The 20488-nt window shown below is 43.3% G+C and overlaps 2 protein-coding genes across 2 annotated transcripts in view; one reads left to right on the top strand and one right to left on the bottom strand.

Moving 5' to 3' along the window:
- The window catches only part of LOC137074054 (uncharacterized), a 29113-nt gene extending 9611 nt beyond the window's left edge, over window positions 1-19502 (bottom strand). Inside the window, exons 1-7 of the mRNA XM_067442779.1 lie at window positions 19370-19502; window positions 19220-19289; window positions 18978-19075; window positions 7233-7322; window positions 5057-5118; window positions 4854-4940; window positions 4697-4751 (exon numbers count right to left, since the gene is read on the bottom strand). Of these exons, the coding sequence (XP_067298880.1) occupies window positions 4697-4751; window positions 4854-4940; window positions 5057-5118; window positions 7233-7322; window positions 18978-19075; window positions 19220-19289; window positions 19370-19495 (588 nt within the window). The 5' untranslated portion in view covers window positions 19496-19502. The remainder of the gene's footprint in view (window positions 1-4696; window positions 4752-4853; window positions 4941-5056; window positions 5119-7232; window positions 7323-18977; window positions 19076-19219; window positions 19290-19369) is intronic.
- Window positions 1-20488, top strand: part of LOC137080903 (uncharacterized) — a 470496-nt gene that overhangs the window by 117683 nt on the left and 332325 nt on the right. The window lies entirely within an intron of this gene.

Raw genomic sequence — 20488 nt, 5'->3', positions numbered from 1 at the left:
TGTTTGGGGGCAAAATGTGTGTTGTTTTGGCAAGGTTGCCTGCTAAAATACGCACTCATGGGTCTATATATCACATAATAGTAGCTTCAACCCGCGGACATCAAAAACAAACCGCGAAAAAAACAGCGGAATTGGCAACACAGTGCTGTTGAGCTCTGTTTACATTTGACAACTAACGTAATGTGTTGCTTCGTTGCTCTGATTGGTTTTAGGTCTATCCAGTTAATGTCTTTCCTAGTTCGGTTGAAACACGCCTCATAATCACAGCCCAATGGAGCAGTTTCAGACTCATATTCTGACTAGCATTTTCCACTAAGTTGGGCCAAATCTTCTTTCAGTAACCCTTTAGAGCTCCCAACATCAAATGTTGCTAGTTTACTGGGGTATTCTGCAAAACTGTTTGACTTTGCACCCCCAAATTTGCACAGACAAGTCGCCATCTTAGAAATTATAAGGTTCTTTCTGCATTCTGACCAGTTTTGACATATTGAGCTCCAAAGTTTTTGTGTAGATAGACCTTACAGTCTCCATGGGGCTGAATAATTCTTAATTACAATTTATAATTTATTGGTTTATTAATCCTTGTGGGGTGTTCATATTTTTGTTCTTTTGTTCATCCGCTGCTGTCACGCCCTCATAGCCATCAGACACTGCCAGGCCCCCTCGTTCACCATCACCTGAATTCTAAACACCTGGGCACCATCACCAGCAACACTACATAAGCACTCCTCAGCTTCACACTCACTGTCTGGTCTTACACCGATCCAAACTCGACTACCTGTCCCTCATCGAAGCCATCACCTGTAAACTTCTTTGTCTTCATCATCATCATCATCATCATCATTGTCTCCTTCGTCATCTTCGTCTTCACCATGATCGTTGTCTTCACCTTCATCGTCCTTCGTCTGAGTGTCACCACCCTTCTAAGTATCACCTGTGTCTGTTACCTCTGATAATAAACTTTGCACTTGCACTAATCCATCTGTGTCCTCGTCTGTGTCTGACAGAAGACAAGACCAAATGCAGAGCTCTTTGGACACAGGTGGGGACCGCACCGCAGACCACTTCACCAAGCTAGTTCACGCTGTACGGTCCTCACTGGTCCACGACACTCCCTCCACCGATACTCAAGCTAGCGTGTCATCACCTGCACCACTGGCACCCGTTACTTCGTCAGCTGCCTGCGTGAATCCCATGGCCCAACCAGCGACCTGCAGCGGCGCGGCGGAGGATTGCAGCGGGTTTCTCTTGCAATGTTCCCTGTATATGGAAGCAAACTCCCATCTGTTCCACAGCGAGAGAGGCCAGATGGCATTTATCATCTCATTACTCTCAGACCGAGCCCTACAATGGGCACAGTCACTATGGGAATCGAATGCCCCTGTCATCGGTTCAACCACCGCCTTCTGCACTCACCTAAAAGAGGTATTTGGTCAACAAACTGCTGAATTATCTGTCCATGATCAACTGTTTTCTATTCAACAAGGCAAACGAGAGACAACAAGTTCCTATGCATTGCGCTTCTGCACGCTGGCCTGTATGAGTGGATGGAACAAATCAGCCTTCGTCACCACCTTTCCGCACAGCCTCCTCGCTGACGTCAAGCAACTTTTTGTGGTCTACGATGACGCCATGGACTTGGAGGCCCTCATCCAGAAAACCATCCGCGTGTCTCAACGGTTATCTGCCTGTGGCCTCTCCTTATCTGCTGCCGATCCTCCGCCCGCTCAAACATCTGTCGCACCTCCAGCACCTGAACCCATGCAGATAGACTCATACAGCCTCACCACCACCGAACGCCAACGCAGGATATCACAACTTCTGTGCCTTTATTGTGGGGGAGATGGACATGGCATTACGACCTGCCCTGTGTGACCCACTTGACCAGCGGTGAGTACCATCCAATTACCTCCTTTAACGGCAAACCTTACCAAGACGCCAGTATTTGTTTGTAATTCTCACTCATCTGTTGCAGCACAAGCCCTCATCGACTCTGGGTCGGTGGGAAACTTTATCAGTCAGGAAACCCTCGATAAGCTAACCGCCCAACGTCAACGTTGTCCCATCGAGCTCAGAATCACCACCATTCAGGGAAAACCGCTGAGCCGAGGTCGTGTCTGCCATTTCTCCCCCACACTTACACTACGCATTGGTCATCTGCATGAGGAAACCATCACGTTCATGGTGCTGGAGGAGTCAACCGCGGACATCATCCTGAGACGCCCCTGGCTTATATTACACTAGGTCCACCGGAGAGATCCTGCAATGGGGTGAGAACTGCTTTGTTGTATTCAACATGCTCGCCGAAAAGGTCCATTATCATAATTGTCAGTTCCTTCATCATTTCCTGTCCAGTCCACCTCAGTAGAGAGTCCTGAAACTCACATCAAAGTGGCCATTCCCCCAGCTTACCGGGCGTTCCAGGATGTCTTCAGTAAGTGGTTGGCTACCAAACTACCACCCCATCGGCCATGGCACGATGGGGGGGTAGTTGGAATGATGGGGTGGTAGTAACCTCCTGCCTGGGGCTACTCTACCTAAGGGCCGCGTCCTCTGTCCATCTCGTAACAGAAGGCCATGGAGGAGTACGTGCACGAAGTGCTACAACAAGGGTTCATCCGACTTCCCCTGCCGCTTCAAGCTTTTATTTCGTGGCCAAGAAGGACGGAGGCTTGCAGCCGTGTATCGACTACCGTCACCTTAATTCTCAGACTGTCAAATTTAGTTATCCTCATCCTCCGGTCCCATCCACCCTAGAACAGCTCCGTGGGGCCACCATCTTCTCCAAGCTCGGTCTCAGAAGCGCCTATAACCTCATTCGCATTCGCAAGGGAGATTAGTGGAAGACAGCCTTCATCACTCTCTTAGGTCACTATGAATATCGGGTGATGTTGTATGGGCTGTCCAACTCACCCTCAGTCTTCCAAAATTACATGAATGAGGTATTTTGTGAATTCCTAAACAAGTTTGTCATCGTCTATATTGATGATATCCTCATCTATTCTAGTGACCTGAGGGAGCATGTCTGTCAAGTCCTGCAAAAACTCTGAGACCATCACCTTTATCTCAAGCTTGAGAAGTGTGAGTTCCACGTCTCCACTGTCCAGTTTCTTGGGTACATCATAGACAACCATGGAGTCAAGATGGACCAGAGGAAGGTGTGACACCCTCACCCACTGGCCACAGCCCACCACGATCAAAGAGCTGCAGCGCTTCCTGGGATTCACCAACTTCTACCGCCACTTCATAAAGAATTACAGCCTGCTCAGCTCCTCACTCTCCTCTGCTCCAGAACCAGCCCAAGTCTCTGTCCTGGACTCCATCGGCCACAGAGGCCTTCCACCAGTTGAAGACCGCCTTCCAGTCCGCTCCGATCCTGGTCCACCCCAATCCTCATCTTCCGTTTTTGTTGAAGTGGATGCCTCATCGACCGGGGTCAGAGCGGTTCTGTCTCAGCGGCAGGGGACACCCTCAAGACTCCATCCATGGGCCTTCTTCTCCAAGAAGCTATACCCGGCGGAGCAGAACAATGACATCGGCAACCGGGAGCTCCTGGCGATCAAGCTCGCCCTGGAGGAATGGCTGGAGGGAGCAGAACATCCATTTGAAGTCATCACTGACCATTGTAACCTTGAATACCTTCGTGATGCCAAACGGCTGAATCATCGTCAGGCCCGCTGGGCCCTCTTCTTCACCAGATTCAATTTCAAGGTGACGTACCATCCAGGGAACCAGAACAACCGGGCGGATGCCCTCTCTCGTCTCCACCAAGCCGACCCTGAGCCAGAGCACCTTGAAACCATCCTCCCTCCAGCCATGGTTGTCAGCACGATCCAGTGGGCCCTCCACGAACCGATCCAACAGGAGAACGCCCAACAGCCTGATCCGCTGGGAGGTCCAGAAGGGCACCTCTATGTCCCGCCTCGCCTTCGCCTGCCCCTTCTGGACTTGGCTCAGTCTTCACCGGGCTCTGGACACCCAGGCAGGAGAAGGACCCTCTCGCTCCTTCACCACCGTTACTGGTGGCCCGCCATGCCTCAGGACGTCTCCCGATTCGTCAAGGGATGTTCAGTATGCGCCATTGCCAACACCCCTAGGAGACTCCCCCAGGGCAAGCTGGTCCCTCTTCCGATCCCCGAGCGTCCCTGGAGCAATCTGGGGATCGACTTCATGACCGACCTGCCATCATCCCAAGGTTTCACCTGTATCCTAGTCGTTGTCGACCGATTTTCGAAATCCTTCACCAAGACCACCCTGACCGACCCACTCCTCTGGGCCGTTGTAGACCCCGTCGCCGCCCATCCCAGCCGTCAGGAGCCGCCGGTGGAGGAGGGGGTACTGTCACGCCCTTACAGCCATCAGACACTGCCACATCTTTCACACTGTCCCAAAACTACAGGCATTTTTACATTTTATTTATGATTATAAGCTTGTTTCCTCATGGGGAACATCCTGAATGTAATATAAATGTGTAGGGGGGTGTACAGTGTGTCGTCTTTGATTTTTTTTTCTGATATATGTTTCGTCACAGAAAATTAGCCAAGGTCAATGAGTCTAAGTTTGAAAAAATAATTAATTGTATACTTTTTTGTTTGATAAAAAATGTAAATGGGTCCCACAGACCCGAACACCATAAAAGGGTCAAAGCTTAACATTAAACAAAACATGCTCAATATCTGATGAAAGAAAATCTCACCGCACACTTCAGCATGCACATCTCATAGATGACACATCCCAGACTCCATATTTCACTGTAAAAAAAAAAGTGACAGTTATGAAGGTTAGATTTTCAGTGTTCATTTTGAAAATATATTATCATAATAATATTCAAATTGAAAATGTAATGTTATTACGATTTCTCATCAGAAGGTTGGCCCTTAAAAATTTCAGGTGCAACGTATGAGAGAGCTTCAGTTTGTGTCTTTTGTGTGCCAGTGGACCTGATAAAAACACACAAATTATGATCATACTGCACACACACATATGGACCATTTCTTTTATTACGTGTTATTTTGCATACAAGTCATGTCTTAAATCAAAGTAGCAGATACAGTACCATTCATTAATTGCTCCAAACTCTCCAAGACGAACGGTTCCACATGCAGTGAAAAATACGCTCTGCCATAAGAAAATGCACACACATTTAGTATCTTTCTTTAGAAGATTGGTTATAGCTGTAATATTAGTTTAAAAGTTTGTAAATGGTGATTATTCTCATGCTTGTTTGATCATTAAAGGGGTACTTCATCGCTGGAAAGATGAATGTGGACTTTAAACTGGGTAATTTATGTAGTAGAAATGTGAAATTATTTTATAAGTTGAAAAGGCAAAAAAGTCCATGGTGCTCAGGGAGTTCAATTAGATGTTTGAAAGTGCTCTTTGGGATCAGTAATTCAAATCAATGTAGAAAAAATTAAATCCAAGGACCTCTTCTTTAAATTATTAAAAGGCCTTTATTTTACTGTCTATTTCATTGCAGAAAATTTAAAAGACATGGGGGAAAAGCAACCTAAGTAACCCTTTAAAATGAATAATTTTTTACTTTCCTAATTTTTTAATTTTAGAAATGTGCCTTTAAGAGCATTCTACATATGTTCTGTTGGACAGCATGTAGTGCATTTTATGTAATTAAAAGCAATGTCCCTATCATTTGATTTCAACTTCTTCTTTTTACATTTTTTAAAATGTATTTTAAATGTATCTGTTTTTTTGCTGCTGCTCTAATGTTAATCAGTCTTTAGAGCAGAATGAAGCAGGCCAAAGTAAATTACTTAAATGCATAAACATTTAGTAAATCATATTACACTGCAACAAACTTTACTGTGTTTAAAAGTGCAGTAGAGCCCAAGGCATTTTACAGCAAAGTTTATTTATGGTATTTTGATTTTGATTTTGAACATATATTCCTTAATTTATTGTTCACTCTAAGCTCTGTAAATAAAATATCATGGTTTTATGTTTGTTTTTTTATGTTATGTTTTTTATGTTTTTATTGTTTATATATAAACATGCATTTAGAAAACTTTATTTTATGCCATATTTAAAGGGATACTCGGGGATACGTTTTTTTTTTCATATTAAACTATGTTATTCCCCTAACTAAGACGCGTTGATACATTCCTCTCTTGTCTCATCTCGTCTTAAATGTCTCTGGTGCGCTTTTCTAAGCGGGTTAAAAAGGAGAACTATAATGTATGGCGGAATAGCACTTCTGAGAGTACTTGGACTCAGCGCAAAAAAGTCATGCCTGAAAAATCCTCACCTCCTATTGACAGAAATGAGAAAGTGAGGGGGAGATTTGAGGGAGGATTTTTCAGGCATGACTTTTTAATGCGCCGAGTCGAAGTACTCTCAGAAGTGCTACTCCGCCATACATTATAGTTCTCTATTTTAACCTGTTAAGCTGAATCCCAAATTTTGAAAAAAATCCTAAGAAATGCATACTCAGACTAATCCCGCTTAGAAAAGTGTCACGTTTTATTTTGTGTCACCATACATTATAGTTCTCCTTTTTAATCTGCTTAGAAAAGTATCACGTTTTATTTTGTGTCACCATACTTGGTCGTTCAACTATTCGTATATAACTGTATTTAAATAGGGAAAATGTTTGGTCGCTTCTAACTTGATCTCTGTTTTTTGTACCTAATGAATGAACTGGGCTTAGTGCGCTAAGCTAAATGCTATCATAATGTCACCGTGAGTTAGAGCGATTAAGTGCATGCACTAAGAAAAGAGAGATATGTATCAACTTGTCTTAGTTAAAGGAAGTGTATGTAAGATTGTGGCCAAAACTGGTACTGCAGGTTTATCCCCCCTTCCCCTGACTCGAGGTTGCCAGATATGCTCCAGGGCCAGATATGCTCCAGGATCAGCAGGAACGTTTGTAGATCTGCAGCTGTGGGACCTAGAGCAGATCTGGCAACCCAGATGCAGAAACACTACTGACTTTGTGATTGGTAGATCGGTGGAGGGCAGAGCTTCAGGCCAAAACTCAAGATGTCAACATCAGTTGAGGGCTGCAAGAACAACTTTTAAATGACAATATCCTGGCCGGACTACTGTTGTCAGTGATAAGTATTTGAAATTAACATGATTTCTTAATGTCTAGTGACAAATCAGGGCCATTTTATGATTAATTGAAATACATTTCTTACATACAGTTCCTTTAAGGGAATAACATAGTTTAATATGAAAAAGTGGTGGAGTATCCCTTAACTGAATAGCATTCATACCTTTGGCTGCAGGTTTTTATGTATGATCTGTTGATCATGCAGGTGTTTTAATGCCATGCAGATCTTCACAGTCCAGTCCAGAATCTGTAACTGTATCAAATGTCAAATTACAAATGTGGAAAACATTACTGCCATTCTTCTGTATTTCTAAGGAGAAAGAATAATATTATAAATCATAACTCATGTTCAGTATTTACATAAAAGTTTATGGCAGACAGTCACCAGCACATCTGGTCACTCTCCTTTTAGTGGTAACTAGACCTCATTACCACACTCATCAAGTGCTGGACTCATACCCAGGACACTCATTGGGTCTCATTCATTAATAATTGCGTGGAATTATTATTTATTTTATTTTTTTGTACGCACAGGAGAAATTCTCAGAAAAAAAAAAAATTCACAGCACGTTTGTGCACACTTAAATGATGTTAGTGAATGTAGAGAATTCTAGAAAAGCGGCCACGTGCAGGTTAGTTATTTGCATAAAACACGCCCACACATCTCTATATAAGTAGCTTGACAAGCCAGACCCACATCAAGATGTTTGGTCTGTAAACTCACCATTGACAGCTCAATCCGAGGGGCGGATAAACGGTTGTCTTTCAAACTCCCTCTGCACAGCATGCATACAATTGGATAGCACCAACCAGAGCAATGAAGGTAAAACAGAGCTCGCTGACAGATTAAACTTTCGCCGTATCCGTGCAGCAAAACTCCGAACACATCTTCCCTTCTTAAGAATGACTTCAGTGCTGTTCTTTATTCTTTTCTCAGAGAAAAGCTTACCTCCAAGTCTTCCAGAGTCGCGGTCAAAGCTGATTCGAAAGACCGCTGTTCGCCAGTTTCTGTGTTTACTAGAAGCACGCAAACGCAACTCAGCCTGCATTATGTTAAGCCCCACCCACCGACTCTATATACAATGTGATTGTGTGATTGGCCTGACCAGAGTTCAGTTTTTACAGCTCTGAAGGGTATTGAGAGTTGCTAGACGATACTCAAGGCAGATTAGATTTGCTGCCGCTAGGGTGCGTCTAGATGTGGACATGCCCACACATCTACACATAAGGGTTTTCCGCACATACAAACACGCCCACACATCTCCATATAAGGGTTTTCCGCACATACAAACACGCCCACACATCTCCATATAAGGGTTTTCCGCACATACAAACACGCCCACACATCTCCATATAAGGGTTTTCCGCACATACAAACACGCCCACACATCTCCATATAAGGGTTTTCCGCACATACAAACACGCCCCACACATCTCCATATAAGGGTTTTCCGCACATACAAACACGCCCACACATCTCCATATAAGGGTTTTCCACACATACAAACACGCCCACACATCTACATATAAGGGTTTTCCAAACACACCCACACATCTACATATAAGGGTTTTCCACACATACAAACATGCCCACACATCTACATATAAGGGTTTTCCAAACACACCCACACATCTCCATATAAGGGTTTTCCACACATACAAACATGCCCACACATCTACATATAAGGGTTTTCCGCACATACAAACACGCCCACACATCTACATATAAGGGTTTTCCACACATACAGTCAAGCCCACACATCTCCATATAAGGGTTTTCCGCACATGCAAACACACCCACACATCTACACATAAGGGTTTTCCGCACATGCAAACACACCCACACATCTCCATATAAGGGTTTTCCGCACATGCAAACACGCCCACACATCTACACATAAGGGTTTTCCGCACATGCAAACACACCCACACATCTCCATATAAGGGTTTTCCGCACATGCAAACACGCCCACACATCTCCATATTTTGCTCTTCAAATTTCTGTAGAGATGGGATGATTCCCCACAGAGGCTGCACTTTCCCTTTTTTTGGTGGCCAAGTACCTGTTGTGGGAGAAGATGGTGCTGATGTGTTTGGCTTGCCACATACTGGTCTCATGTTTTCTTCTCTGGCTGTCTGCTATATTTTTAACCTGTGATACGCTTCGAGTATACGATCGTCAATTTCTTCTAGACATTTTGCTCACTCACATACTCTCATTCAGCGGATGTGGATCACACTGTTTTCAAATAGCAAAAGTCACTCAGAGCGATCATCCCGCATGACATTTGACGCTGGCCGCTTAACCCTTCACGGAGAAAGCGGAGGAGGAAACGTGGCAGCCGCGGAGGCTACATCGCTAAACGGAGATCGCATTTACGAGCCGGTTTGTTCTCCAATCTGTGTGCGGATGTTTGCAGTCCACTGGCTGAGGTCTAACAGTGGCTTTGTCCTGTTTTCCCCCTTCACCTGAGTCCTGTCGCTCGGGCTGATCTTCACAGAGGTGGCCTCCGCTACCGACAGCATGGAGTTAATTTTGAAAACCTGCGTTCATTGAGACGAGAGTCTTCTTCTCCTGTAACTTTACCTCCGCCTAAGATGGCTCTAATAAACGCCCGCTCTGTGGTGAATAAGACCTATATATTGAACTATATATAATGACTTCTACTCATCTCATAAGCTGGATTTCATGTTCATCACAGTATCCTGGATAAAGGTTGGTGATCTCACTCTCTGAACTGATCCCAGCGAATTGTACTTTTTTAAAAATTCTCCTCATCCTAGTGGTCGTGGGGGTAGGCTAATAACAATCCTAAAAAAACTCTTTCTTCAAAATGCCGGCTTGTTCCTGTAACAGCCTCATCCAATTTTTAAGTTCATCTTCTTCACCTCGACTGGAATGGCCCTGTCTGTTTAGGGGTGGTCTACCGCCCTCCTCACTCCACTAAGGATTTTATACAGCAATTTACTGAACTCATCGTAAATATTGCTACAAACTTTGACTGCTTTCTACTGATCGGCGATTTTAATATCCATGTCTGCAGTTTGTCAAATTCCTTCTCGCAGGAGTTTGTTAACATGTTAGATGCTTTTAATTTATCACAGTGGATCAAAAACTCCACTCACTCTCAGGGCCACACGTTGGGCCTTGTTCTTTCTTATGGGCTTGATGTCACGGACATAGTGCTCTCTGATTTTCCACTTTCTGATCATAAGCCAATTTTATTTTCACCATCCCTTCCGGAGCTCAGTCAACCCACTTTTGCTCCTGTTACATTGTCACGATTCTATTCTACACAGTTTAGCACATATTTTGATCTGTGTTTTAATGAACTATGCTCGCACCTGCATTTGGATCATCCATTTGATGATCTGGATACTGATCATCACCTGACATGTTAAACTCTGCCTGGCTAAAGGTAGCAAACGTGACTGCTCCTCTTAAACCTCATAAGTGCAAAACTAAATCTGCCAGGTGGCAAAACTTGATCTGAAGTCCCTCGTAATCAAAGACAAATTTGCAGAAAGGCTACCTGCCTCATTCCTTTTGTTCAAAGACTCTCTAACTTCTTATCAAAATGCTGCCAAGTCTGCAAAAGCTGCCTATCTTTCAAATTTAATTGAATCTAATCATTCTAACCCAAAGACCCTGTTTTCTGTCAATCTGTTGCCAATCTGTTGTGAATCCATCCATTAATACATGTTCTGTTGCTTCTGATGCTCTATGTGAGGATTTCCAAATTCTTCATTGATAAAATCACAAATTTAAGACTTGGGCCCCATTTACACTGCATGGTTCAAGTGACCCAATTCCGATTTTTTCCCTCTCATGTGGCACAGATCGGATCTGACATGTGAACGTGTAAGCTGTAAAAAACGGATGAATTCCGATATCCTCAGATCAGATTCAGGCCTCACTCATATGTGGTAATAAATCCGATATGATTCGGATGTGTGCATCAGCGTCTGCCATGTAAGCGGACAGATCGGATATCCCCCAGTAAATGCGAGTCGTACCTCATTGAAAAAAGGACGGAGGTGAATGACGTCAACTCAGGTGGACACAAACTGCGATCCAGTGTTGCCAAGTCCGCGGTTTTCATGCGGAATTGGGCTACTTTAACACCGTTTTGAGATTCAATTGGACTGGTTTTGTTATGAAAAACCTGGCAACCCTGTCAAGGGCTCTCCTCTTTTTTTCCGCCTTAAGAGAGAAATATTTAGCAGACTTTAAAGATGTGTGGAACAGTGCAGACAGCAAAACATTGTGCAATCATTTTGTCTCGTCCATTACATATCACACTGTTTTACTTCCTTTCACCGGTTAAGAACGTCTAGGGCTGTTTTCCCAGTGTACAGTGTAAATGCAAATATCGGATACGGGTCGCTTTTGAAAAGATGATGTAAGCTGGTCATCAAAAAAATCGGATATAGTCACCAAATCAGAATTGTGCATCAAGACCTGCAGTGTAAATGCAGCCTTAGTGTCTGCTTTAATTTAACCGTTCCTCCTAGCTTGTCACCTGCTTCTGTTTTCGAAGGTTTTTGAACCTATTAACCTCCAGACACTGAAGGACGTGATTGTCAAGATCAAACCGGCACTTTGTCCATATGATATCATTCACCCAACATTTTAAAAACAAATCATTGATTCAGTTGGGCCAGGGATGGTCTCTTTTATTAATAAGTGTCTCAAAATAGGTTCTGATCCTGCTCATTTTAAAGTGGCCACAGTCACCCCTCTTCTTAAGAAGTCCGCACCAGATCCATCAGTTCTAAAAAAACAACTCCAACACTTTGTCACAGAATGGTATCTATGAGGTCTTCCAGTCTCGTTTTAGATCTGCTCACAGCACTGAGTCTGCCCTTCTGAGAGTATTAAATGATATTTATCTCTCCACTGACTCTGGAGATACCTTGGTTCTTGTTCTTTTAGATCGCTTGGCAGCTTTTGATACCATTGACAATCATACTCTTTTATCAATACTAGAGTCTTGTGTGGGTCTAAAAGCTTCAGTTCTGACATGGTTTCAGTCATACCTGTCTGAAAGGAAGTTTTTAGTTAAATTGGGTAATTTCTCCAGTACTGTGGCACCTCTGACCTGTGGTCTTCCTCAGGGCTCTATTTTACCTCCCTCCCTTTTATCTCTCTACATGCTACCTCTGGGTGATATTTTAAGGAAACATGGTGTATCACTTCATTTCTATGCGGACGATACCCGAATTTACATTCCAATTCAAATATACAACTCTATAGCTTTAAATTCTCTTCTTCTAAGCTTAGAGGAGGTAAAATCATGGCTTGCCAAAAACTTCCTCTTTCTAAATGAAGACAAGACGGAGGTCATTGTATTTGGCCCAAATGAAAACTCTCAGTGTATAAGCCCTGATCTAAAGAGTCTATCGTATTTTAAATCCCCAGGAGTGCGGAACCTAGGTGTTCTAATTGATCAGCATTTAATATTTGACAAACAAATTTTGTCTGTGATCAGTTCAAGTTTCTACCAGTTTCCCCTACTGTCAAAAATCAAAGGCTTTCTTACACCTAAAACTCTGGAAATGGCTGTTCACGCATTTATCACATTTAGGCTTGACTACTGCAATTCTTTATATTGTGGCATAGCAAGCTCTCAAATTGCTCGTTTACAGTTAATCCAAAATGTTGCGGCTAGGCTTATTCATAAGTGTAACAAATATGACTATATTTCGCCGGTTCTTAAATGGCTGCCCCACCAAAAGAGCAAACAATTGAGGAGGCGAACAGGAAGGAGAAAGTGGGCTTTTGGACTAGGGTATGAGTCCCGCTTGGGACTCCCTTCCTCAGGGACAACAGAAGGGGTTACATTGGTGCCGTTGATCCGGATAGGAGTGAGGTTTAAGGGGGTGAGTGTAACATACAAGCAGGTGTGAGTTGAAGCTGGTTGGAGCTAAACTTTGCAGAGTTGTGGCCCTCCAAGAATTGAGATTGAGACCACTGCGCTAGAGGTTGCAGCCTTTACCTTCCTTGTTAGAGTGCCCGACTCTCAAAGTGGCAGACCCAGGTTCAAGTCCTGCTTGGAGCAGGCAGTTCGAACAGGAGGGTTACACTAAAGCCCTATTCGGACTGGATTAGATTAACATGGGGACATGGGGGTAAAATAATTATTACCAGAGGTTCTCTGTGATTTTAGTCTCGTCCGAATGTGCCATCTCGGTAATCATTACGGACAATGTCAGTGAAGATTACCGAGACTTTTACCTTCTGTAAAAAGGTCCGGAAAAATGACCTCGGGTAATACTAATCCCGTTCGAATAGACCCACTGTAAAAATGTATGGTAAAAATCTGTCATTTCCGGTTTAAACGTTTTTTAAAAAGTGCATTTTGCGAGCATGGAGGTGCTTGAAGCAGTCGGTTGCGTTATAGGTGTTGGGACAACTCTGTGTCAAACATCCAGTATTTTCCGCATATCATTTAAAGCAAAAATAATTTTATTTTAGCTCTAGGAAAGTGTCTATTACCAACACAATCCAATCAGAATCGTTAGACTGGACATAACTGTTTATTAAAACACACATATATAGCCTGAGACGGAGTTCAGACTGGCGCTTATGTTAGGTGTGTTCGACATCGGCTGCGGCTGGATGCATGCGATCGGCGAGAGTAGCCGAGTGCAGTCGGGGAGGAGCTGCAGACGGAGACGTGAAGTCGGACACTTTATACCTCCCGTGGTGACGCTTGCACTGCGTTTTCAAACTTTATCACAGCTGAAGTTAAATAAATGCAATATTTCTCAAATACACAGATGTTTCAAATGACATTTTCATGCAACACTTTATGTACTGCTTAATAAAGCGTCTATTTGAACAAGATTAAAGTTCAACATATAAACATACACTATCAATGAAGTGTTGTCAACGGTTTTTATCAGTTTTAGTTTGATAAACATGACAATATAACATCACGACTACATGAAAAGAGGTTTTACTGTTATAAATAAATTATTTGTGAGCATTAGTGTGACATAAGTTTTTAGAATAAACACGAAACGCACGTGATCGCTGTCATACGGCGAATCGGCCAATCGTGGATCAGCTGTGTCGTCATCAGAGCTCGAGCAGCCTCCTGCAGTCCCCCTTGAGAATCTGCAGCGGCTGCATCAGCCGGCTGCTCTCGAATCGCTCTCGCGGTACTTTGTTGACATACGTCACAGTCACGTGATGTCGGCGCTGTCTCAAGTCGGACAACATTTCTAATCGGCATGCACTGCTTTAAGTCAGCCGCCGTTCGGTCTGCGCATTGCTGGGTGAAATCGAACAAGCCTATAGTGTTTGCTCACATGATAACAGCAGCGTCATACGCACATGATGACACGGAGGATACCGTTGTGCGTAAAGCGAGTTACTCCTCCCACTTCTGCTAGTTTTACTGATGCTGCGTTCCAGTTCATTTTTATCATGCCCTTCACTCGCGAACTTCCCTCCGTCTCGTTCACTTGGATGTGCGTCATTGCTTACGTTGCATGAGTGCCCACTACTGGCAGAAACTTTGCAATGGACTGAACTGGAACGCCCTAAGCCCTTGATCACTTGGAATCCACTATGGAGTTGATTTATTATTATTTTTTTTTGTTTAATTGTTTAATGCAGCATTCTATACGTATATGGATGTGTTTGGGTTGTTTAAATGTTTTTAAAAATATCATAGAGTTGTTTGTGGTGGGGTAAATTAAATACGATACGTGGTGACGTCACAGTCGCGTTGCATTGTGGTGTATGAAGCTGTCTGAAGTGTACATATGAAGTAGACTCGCTCACTAGGTCAAAATCGAGGGAGCAAGGGTCTGTCCATACAAACTTCCCTTGTCCACTTCACGAAGTGGAACGCACTTCAAAATGGCGGCAGGGATTCCCCCAAGGGAAGTGCTTAGGGAAGTTTCCAAGTGGGTCTCTTAAAGTGGAGTGGAACGCAGCATGAGATGTCTTATCCCTTGTGAATTGGCCATTAATATTAAAGACGTCCTGAGGTAAAATGACTTTACCCCCATGTCCCCATGTTAAAGGGGGGGTGAAACACTCAGTTTCAGTCAGTGTCATGTCAATCTTGAGTACCTATAGAGTAGCATTGCATCCTGCATATCTCTGAAAAGTCTTTATTTTTTTAATAATTATATAAGAAAGATGCGCTGTTCCGAGTCTTTCCGAAAATAAACCTCTCCGTATCGTGTGAGCGGAGGTAAATAATGACGTGTGCGCGCCGCTGCTATTGTGTTGAGTCGAGTGTGTCGTAAAGCTGTGTCATCCCTAACAGCGGGAAAAAAACTTTATTCAAAATAAAAATATGGCTTTTAATCAGATACAGCCATACATCTATGATCCGGAATCAGACCCAGAGGCTGCAGTTGAACAGGAGCAGCAGCAAAAACGACTAGAGCAGGACGTCTCTATGTGGTACAAGTTATACACTAACTATATAATATGCTTAGCGACTTGTGTTATTTACATATTTATACTTGAATTATATCGTCGTATTTTTGTCTTTGAAGGTGTACATGTGGGAAGTGCAGTTGTGCACGTGTGTGTGTGTGTGTGTTTACGCGTGGTTTGACTGGTTTTGGCTAGTGTTTACATAGAAAGACACGGAATAGTAGCGCATTTGAATGAAGAAGCGCACTTATTTAGTTCAACGTATTTCCCCCCTCTTTGTGTATTGTTGTTTGGAGTGCTTTTACAATACACAAACATAAAGTTACACATATAGTGGCCAGCTAAACAAATGTACACGCACTACACATCGCATGCTCCATTGATCAATTAACTATACGTGATCGGACCTTTATCGTTGGGACTGCTCCATCATTCAGCATTAGGCGATCGGGAAAATCCGGCGTCGAGCTGGGCCTTGTTTATGAAACAGTCGGCACCGAAATGCAGCGAACAGATATAAACATTCGCGCAACTCAGTTGCTGATCCGGAAAAGCAAATTCCATCCACTGTTGCCTTACCGCGGGGTTTTTGGGGAATCTGTGCAGGACTGTCTTGGTCTGGCAACCAAAAACGCACTTTTTTGGTGACATTGTTATGTGCACATCACCTGTGCAGCGCAGCCTACGAGCCAGCGCTTTGATGGGCATAGCCTGTTACTTTCGCTCTCTCTCTCTCTCTCTCTCTCTCTCTCTCTCTCTCTCTCTCTCTCTCTCTCTCTCTCCCTCTCTGTCTCTCTCTCTCTCTCTCTCTCTCTCTCTCTCTCTCTCTCTCTCTCTCCCTCTCTGTCTCTCACGCGCTTCCGGTAGAATTGTCCGTAAGGCCCATACAAGGAAATTCCGCCCCCATTAACGTCAAAGGGGGCATTAATCATTAACGATTAACATGATCGCAAAAAACTTGCCGAAACTTATGACTAACCGGAAGTAGTATTTTTGACAAAGAAATACTCCCATCAAACGTCCACCTTAACTTTTGAAACTTTGTCTATGTTTAGTATGGGATTCCAAGTCTTTAATAGTGTAAAAAGATCAGTATGCATGAAACAGCATTTCACCCCCCCTTTAAACTAATCCCGTCCGAATAGGGCTTAAGAAAGAGATATTTCTCTGTGTCCAGATAAAATATCCTTTCTGAAGAGATAGACAACCAGTACTGAATGTTTAATGACATAAAAAAGGCAGGTCCAAGGCACTCAGTCAGACGTAAACGGAGGAGAAGGAATTAATTAAACAGCCTTTATTTGGTATGGCTTAAGTAATTTTTAAAAATACAAGCCAACATGTTTCGAACAACAAATGGTTGCTTCAGGGCAAAGCAACCTGACTTACATCCGACTGAGTACCTTGAACCTGCCTTTTTATGTCATTGGATGTTTTCCTTTTCCAAGAGCACCTATTATGGACTATTTAACTCTACCTAAGCGCTGGGTTGAACCTCTTGCAATACTGAATGTTTGCTGGATAAACCGATTATTTGATTGTAATATAAATAAAGTGACAGTAAGTAACAAGTTATTGTTACGGTTGATACAAAAAAAAAACTGGTGCGAGGATACAAGTGCAAAAAATATATATATATATATATATTTATTAACAAATAAAATAAACTTAAAGCAAAAACCCACTAAATAGCCAAAGTCGGCGGCCTATACGGGAATGGTGTGTTCTCTCTTCTAAGGGATCGGGGGTGCGGTGTCCACCCCAGGGGTGCAAACGTAGCCCAAAAGTGCCATAGACGATTGATGGGGCAAAACTTTGACCCCTCGTAGCTCCGAGCGAGGATCTCGTAGACACACACATTACACGAAATTTGAAGATCCTGATAGGATCTCTCAGCACACACATCTCAAAGGGGTGTAAGTTGTACCGCTGGGGTGCTAGAGCTCCCCAAAAATCGCAAAAAAGCCCCATTGACTTATAATGAGGAGGGTCATCCCATCAAACACATGTGTTTCTCATTCAATGTAAATCCCATAGGGATATTGTATTGAGCGTAGCTCTGCTTCACAGAGTCACAGACACAAGGGGGTGGGCCCAATCTACTCAGACAACCAATCACTATCTCAGGATCATGATGATGCTATTAAGCCACGCCCTAGCAACCGTTTAGAGCTCCCTAGCAACCGATCCCATAGACTTCCATTGAAAAAATCAAAGGGATATCTCTGGATAGGAGTGTCATAGAAACTTGAGGGTTGGTTTCTTTGACTCAGAGCATCAACAGCCAATAACAAATCACCTTCATCACTTCCTAGCCACGCCCTAGCAACCACAATCAAGCACCCTAACAACCCAAATCCACAGTGTGTATCTTCATATCTGAGCATCATAGAGACACGGGGGTTGGTTTATATCATTCATACTGGCAAGGGGATTTTGGGGAATCATTATGGGATGGTGCCAAGCCACTACATAGCAACCAAACAGAGTACCCTAGCAACTGTTCAGATCTCTACATCAGAAAATCACAGAGACATGGGGGTTGGTTTATATAATTCGTAGTGGCAAGGTCATTTTGGAGTATCATTATGGGATGCCGCCACTCTATAGCAACCACCCAGAATACCCTAGCAACCACATAGCAACGTCATAGCAACCACCCAGAACACCATAGCAACTGCCTAGCAACCACCCAGAACACCCTAGCAACCACATAGCAACGTCATAGCAACCACCCAGAACACCATAGCAACTGCCTAGCAACCACCCAGAACACCCTAGCAACCGCCTAGCAACCACCAAAAACACCCTAGCAACCACCTAGCAACCACCTAGCAACGCCCTAGCAACGACCCAGAACACCCTAGCAACCGCCCAGAACACCCTAGCAACCACCTAGCAACACCCTAGCAACCACCCAGAACACCCTAGCAACCGCCTAGCAACCACCCAGCAACGCCCTAGCAACCACCCAGAACACCCTAGCAACCGCCTAGCAACCACCTGGAATACCTTAGCAACCGCCTAGCAACCGCTTAGCAACCACCTAGAACACCCTAGCAAACTGCCTAGCAACCACCAAAAAACCCCTAGCATCATGCTAATCATATTAGCATCATGCTAACAAAATGCTAATCATGTTAGCATAATGCTAACAACTTGCTAATCATGTTGCTAGCAACATGCTAATCATGTTAGCATCATGCTAACAACATGCTAATCATGTTAGCATCATGCTAACGACATGTTAATCATTTTAACCTAATGCTAACAACATGCTAATCATGTTAGCATGATGCTAATAACTTGCTAATCATGTTGTTAACAACATGCTAATCATGTTAGCATTATGCTAACAACATGCTAATCATGTTAACATCATCGTTTTTATAAATAAGGCTCCTTGTCTCTTCTTTAGATGGTGTCAACTGTCAGTTTAAGAGTTTAACTTCCTAAGTCATGGTAATGGGTTCAATTTCATCATCTCTATATCTACATACATACCTCAGAAAATGTAACCTTTCCCTCCATTTTGAGTTTGATTAACTCAGCGAGATCTCCACCCTCACTGTGCTCCAGCAGAAGATACAAGCAGTCACGATCTGAAAGCAGATTCATTTATTACAGTGTGCTTAAAAATTATTGCAGTTATTTAGTAATATTTACGCCTAGGTTTGAATACTGTAGAGCTCTGGATATAGCTTAAGATGTGTTAACAGAATGGGACTTTTGAAGTTTCTTCTAACCTCTGATGATTTCCTTGTGAGGGACGATGTGTGGATGATTGAGCTTTTGGAGAAATGCTGATACATCTTCCTAAAAACAAACAGATATGTGTGTATCAGAACGTCTGTATTTCCATTAAAATATCATTAGAAACACAGTGTGCATCTTACCTTTTTAGCTCTCAGCGTTTTAATGACAAACTGATCACCACCTTCATTTTTCACCAGTATCATCTTCTCTTGTCCACTCACTAATTCATAGCCATGAGCTTTTAGAACTGACTGATTGCTCCCCATCTCTGAAAGTTTCTGTTAAAGAAAGTTTATTTTCATTGGTCATACGAATCAATCAATCAATCAATCAATCAATCAATCAAACATTAACTTCTGTATTTTTCTAAGATCATAATAAACAAATTATCAATGTAAAAGGGTGCACCAGGGGGCATTCCAGCGGTCGACCCATTTAAAAATATATATATATATATAACCTATACTGATACCAATTATTTGCATGTTTATGTGCCTGAACGGAGTGGTGAGAACCTTGGGCACATATCCAGACTGGGGTCTCAGGAAGGATGAACACATTCAAAAAGGTGTTTGGCAGTCAACATCCTAAACAGAAGCCTGTGAAGGGATCGGTTCAGGACGCGCAGGTCTAGGATTGGTCATAACCCACCAGTTTTCTTGGGTACAATGAAGTATTAGCTGTAGAAACTGGACTTCATCTTGGCTGGAGGGACGATCTCGACTGTACCCTTTGTCAGCAAGGTAGCAATCTCCATTGGAGTCCACCATGGTATAGCAGACTGCCCGGAAGAGGGGAGGAGACCAGGAGAACTGAATCACTTAGCTGAGCCTGATGGTCCTTGCAACCAAATAGGACAACCTGGGAAGCTCTAGCCAGGCGGCTAGATGGTGGCAACCATCATTTTCGCTAGGGCCTCGTCTACGAGGCATGCCTATACGTTGAAGTGGAACCTCTTCGTCACTTAGTGCTCTTCTCACAGAGAAGACCCCCGGAAATGCCCAATTGGGTCTGTGCCCACATTTTTTACAAGAAGGGTTTGAGTGAAGGCTGTCTCCTTCCACCCTGAAAGTCTATGTATATTTACAATACTATCAAACAGAAACAAAGCCCAAAATGTGCACATCCAGCCGCAGCAGCAGCACATTACAAAATTATTTATTTACCTCAAACACTCATTTCAGCACACAATCCTTGCTCCCTCTGTCTCTCCAACAATTTACTCCGCCATAATCTTTTTTTTCTTTTTCTCTACAAAT

This window comes from Pseudorasbora parva, chromosome 1 (genome assembly GCF_024679245.1).
Source record: "Pseudorasbora parva isolate DD20220531a chromosome 1, ASM2467924v1, whole genome shotgun sequence".
NCBI lineage: Eukaryota > Metazoa > Chordata > Actinopteri > Cypriniformes > Gobionidae > Pseudorasbora > Pseudorasbora parva.
The sequence above is the reverse complement of the archived record's forward strand: the minus strand, read 5'-3'. Positions and strand labels throughout refer to the sequence as shown.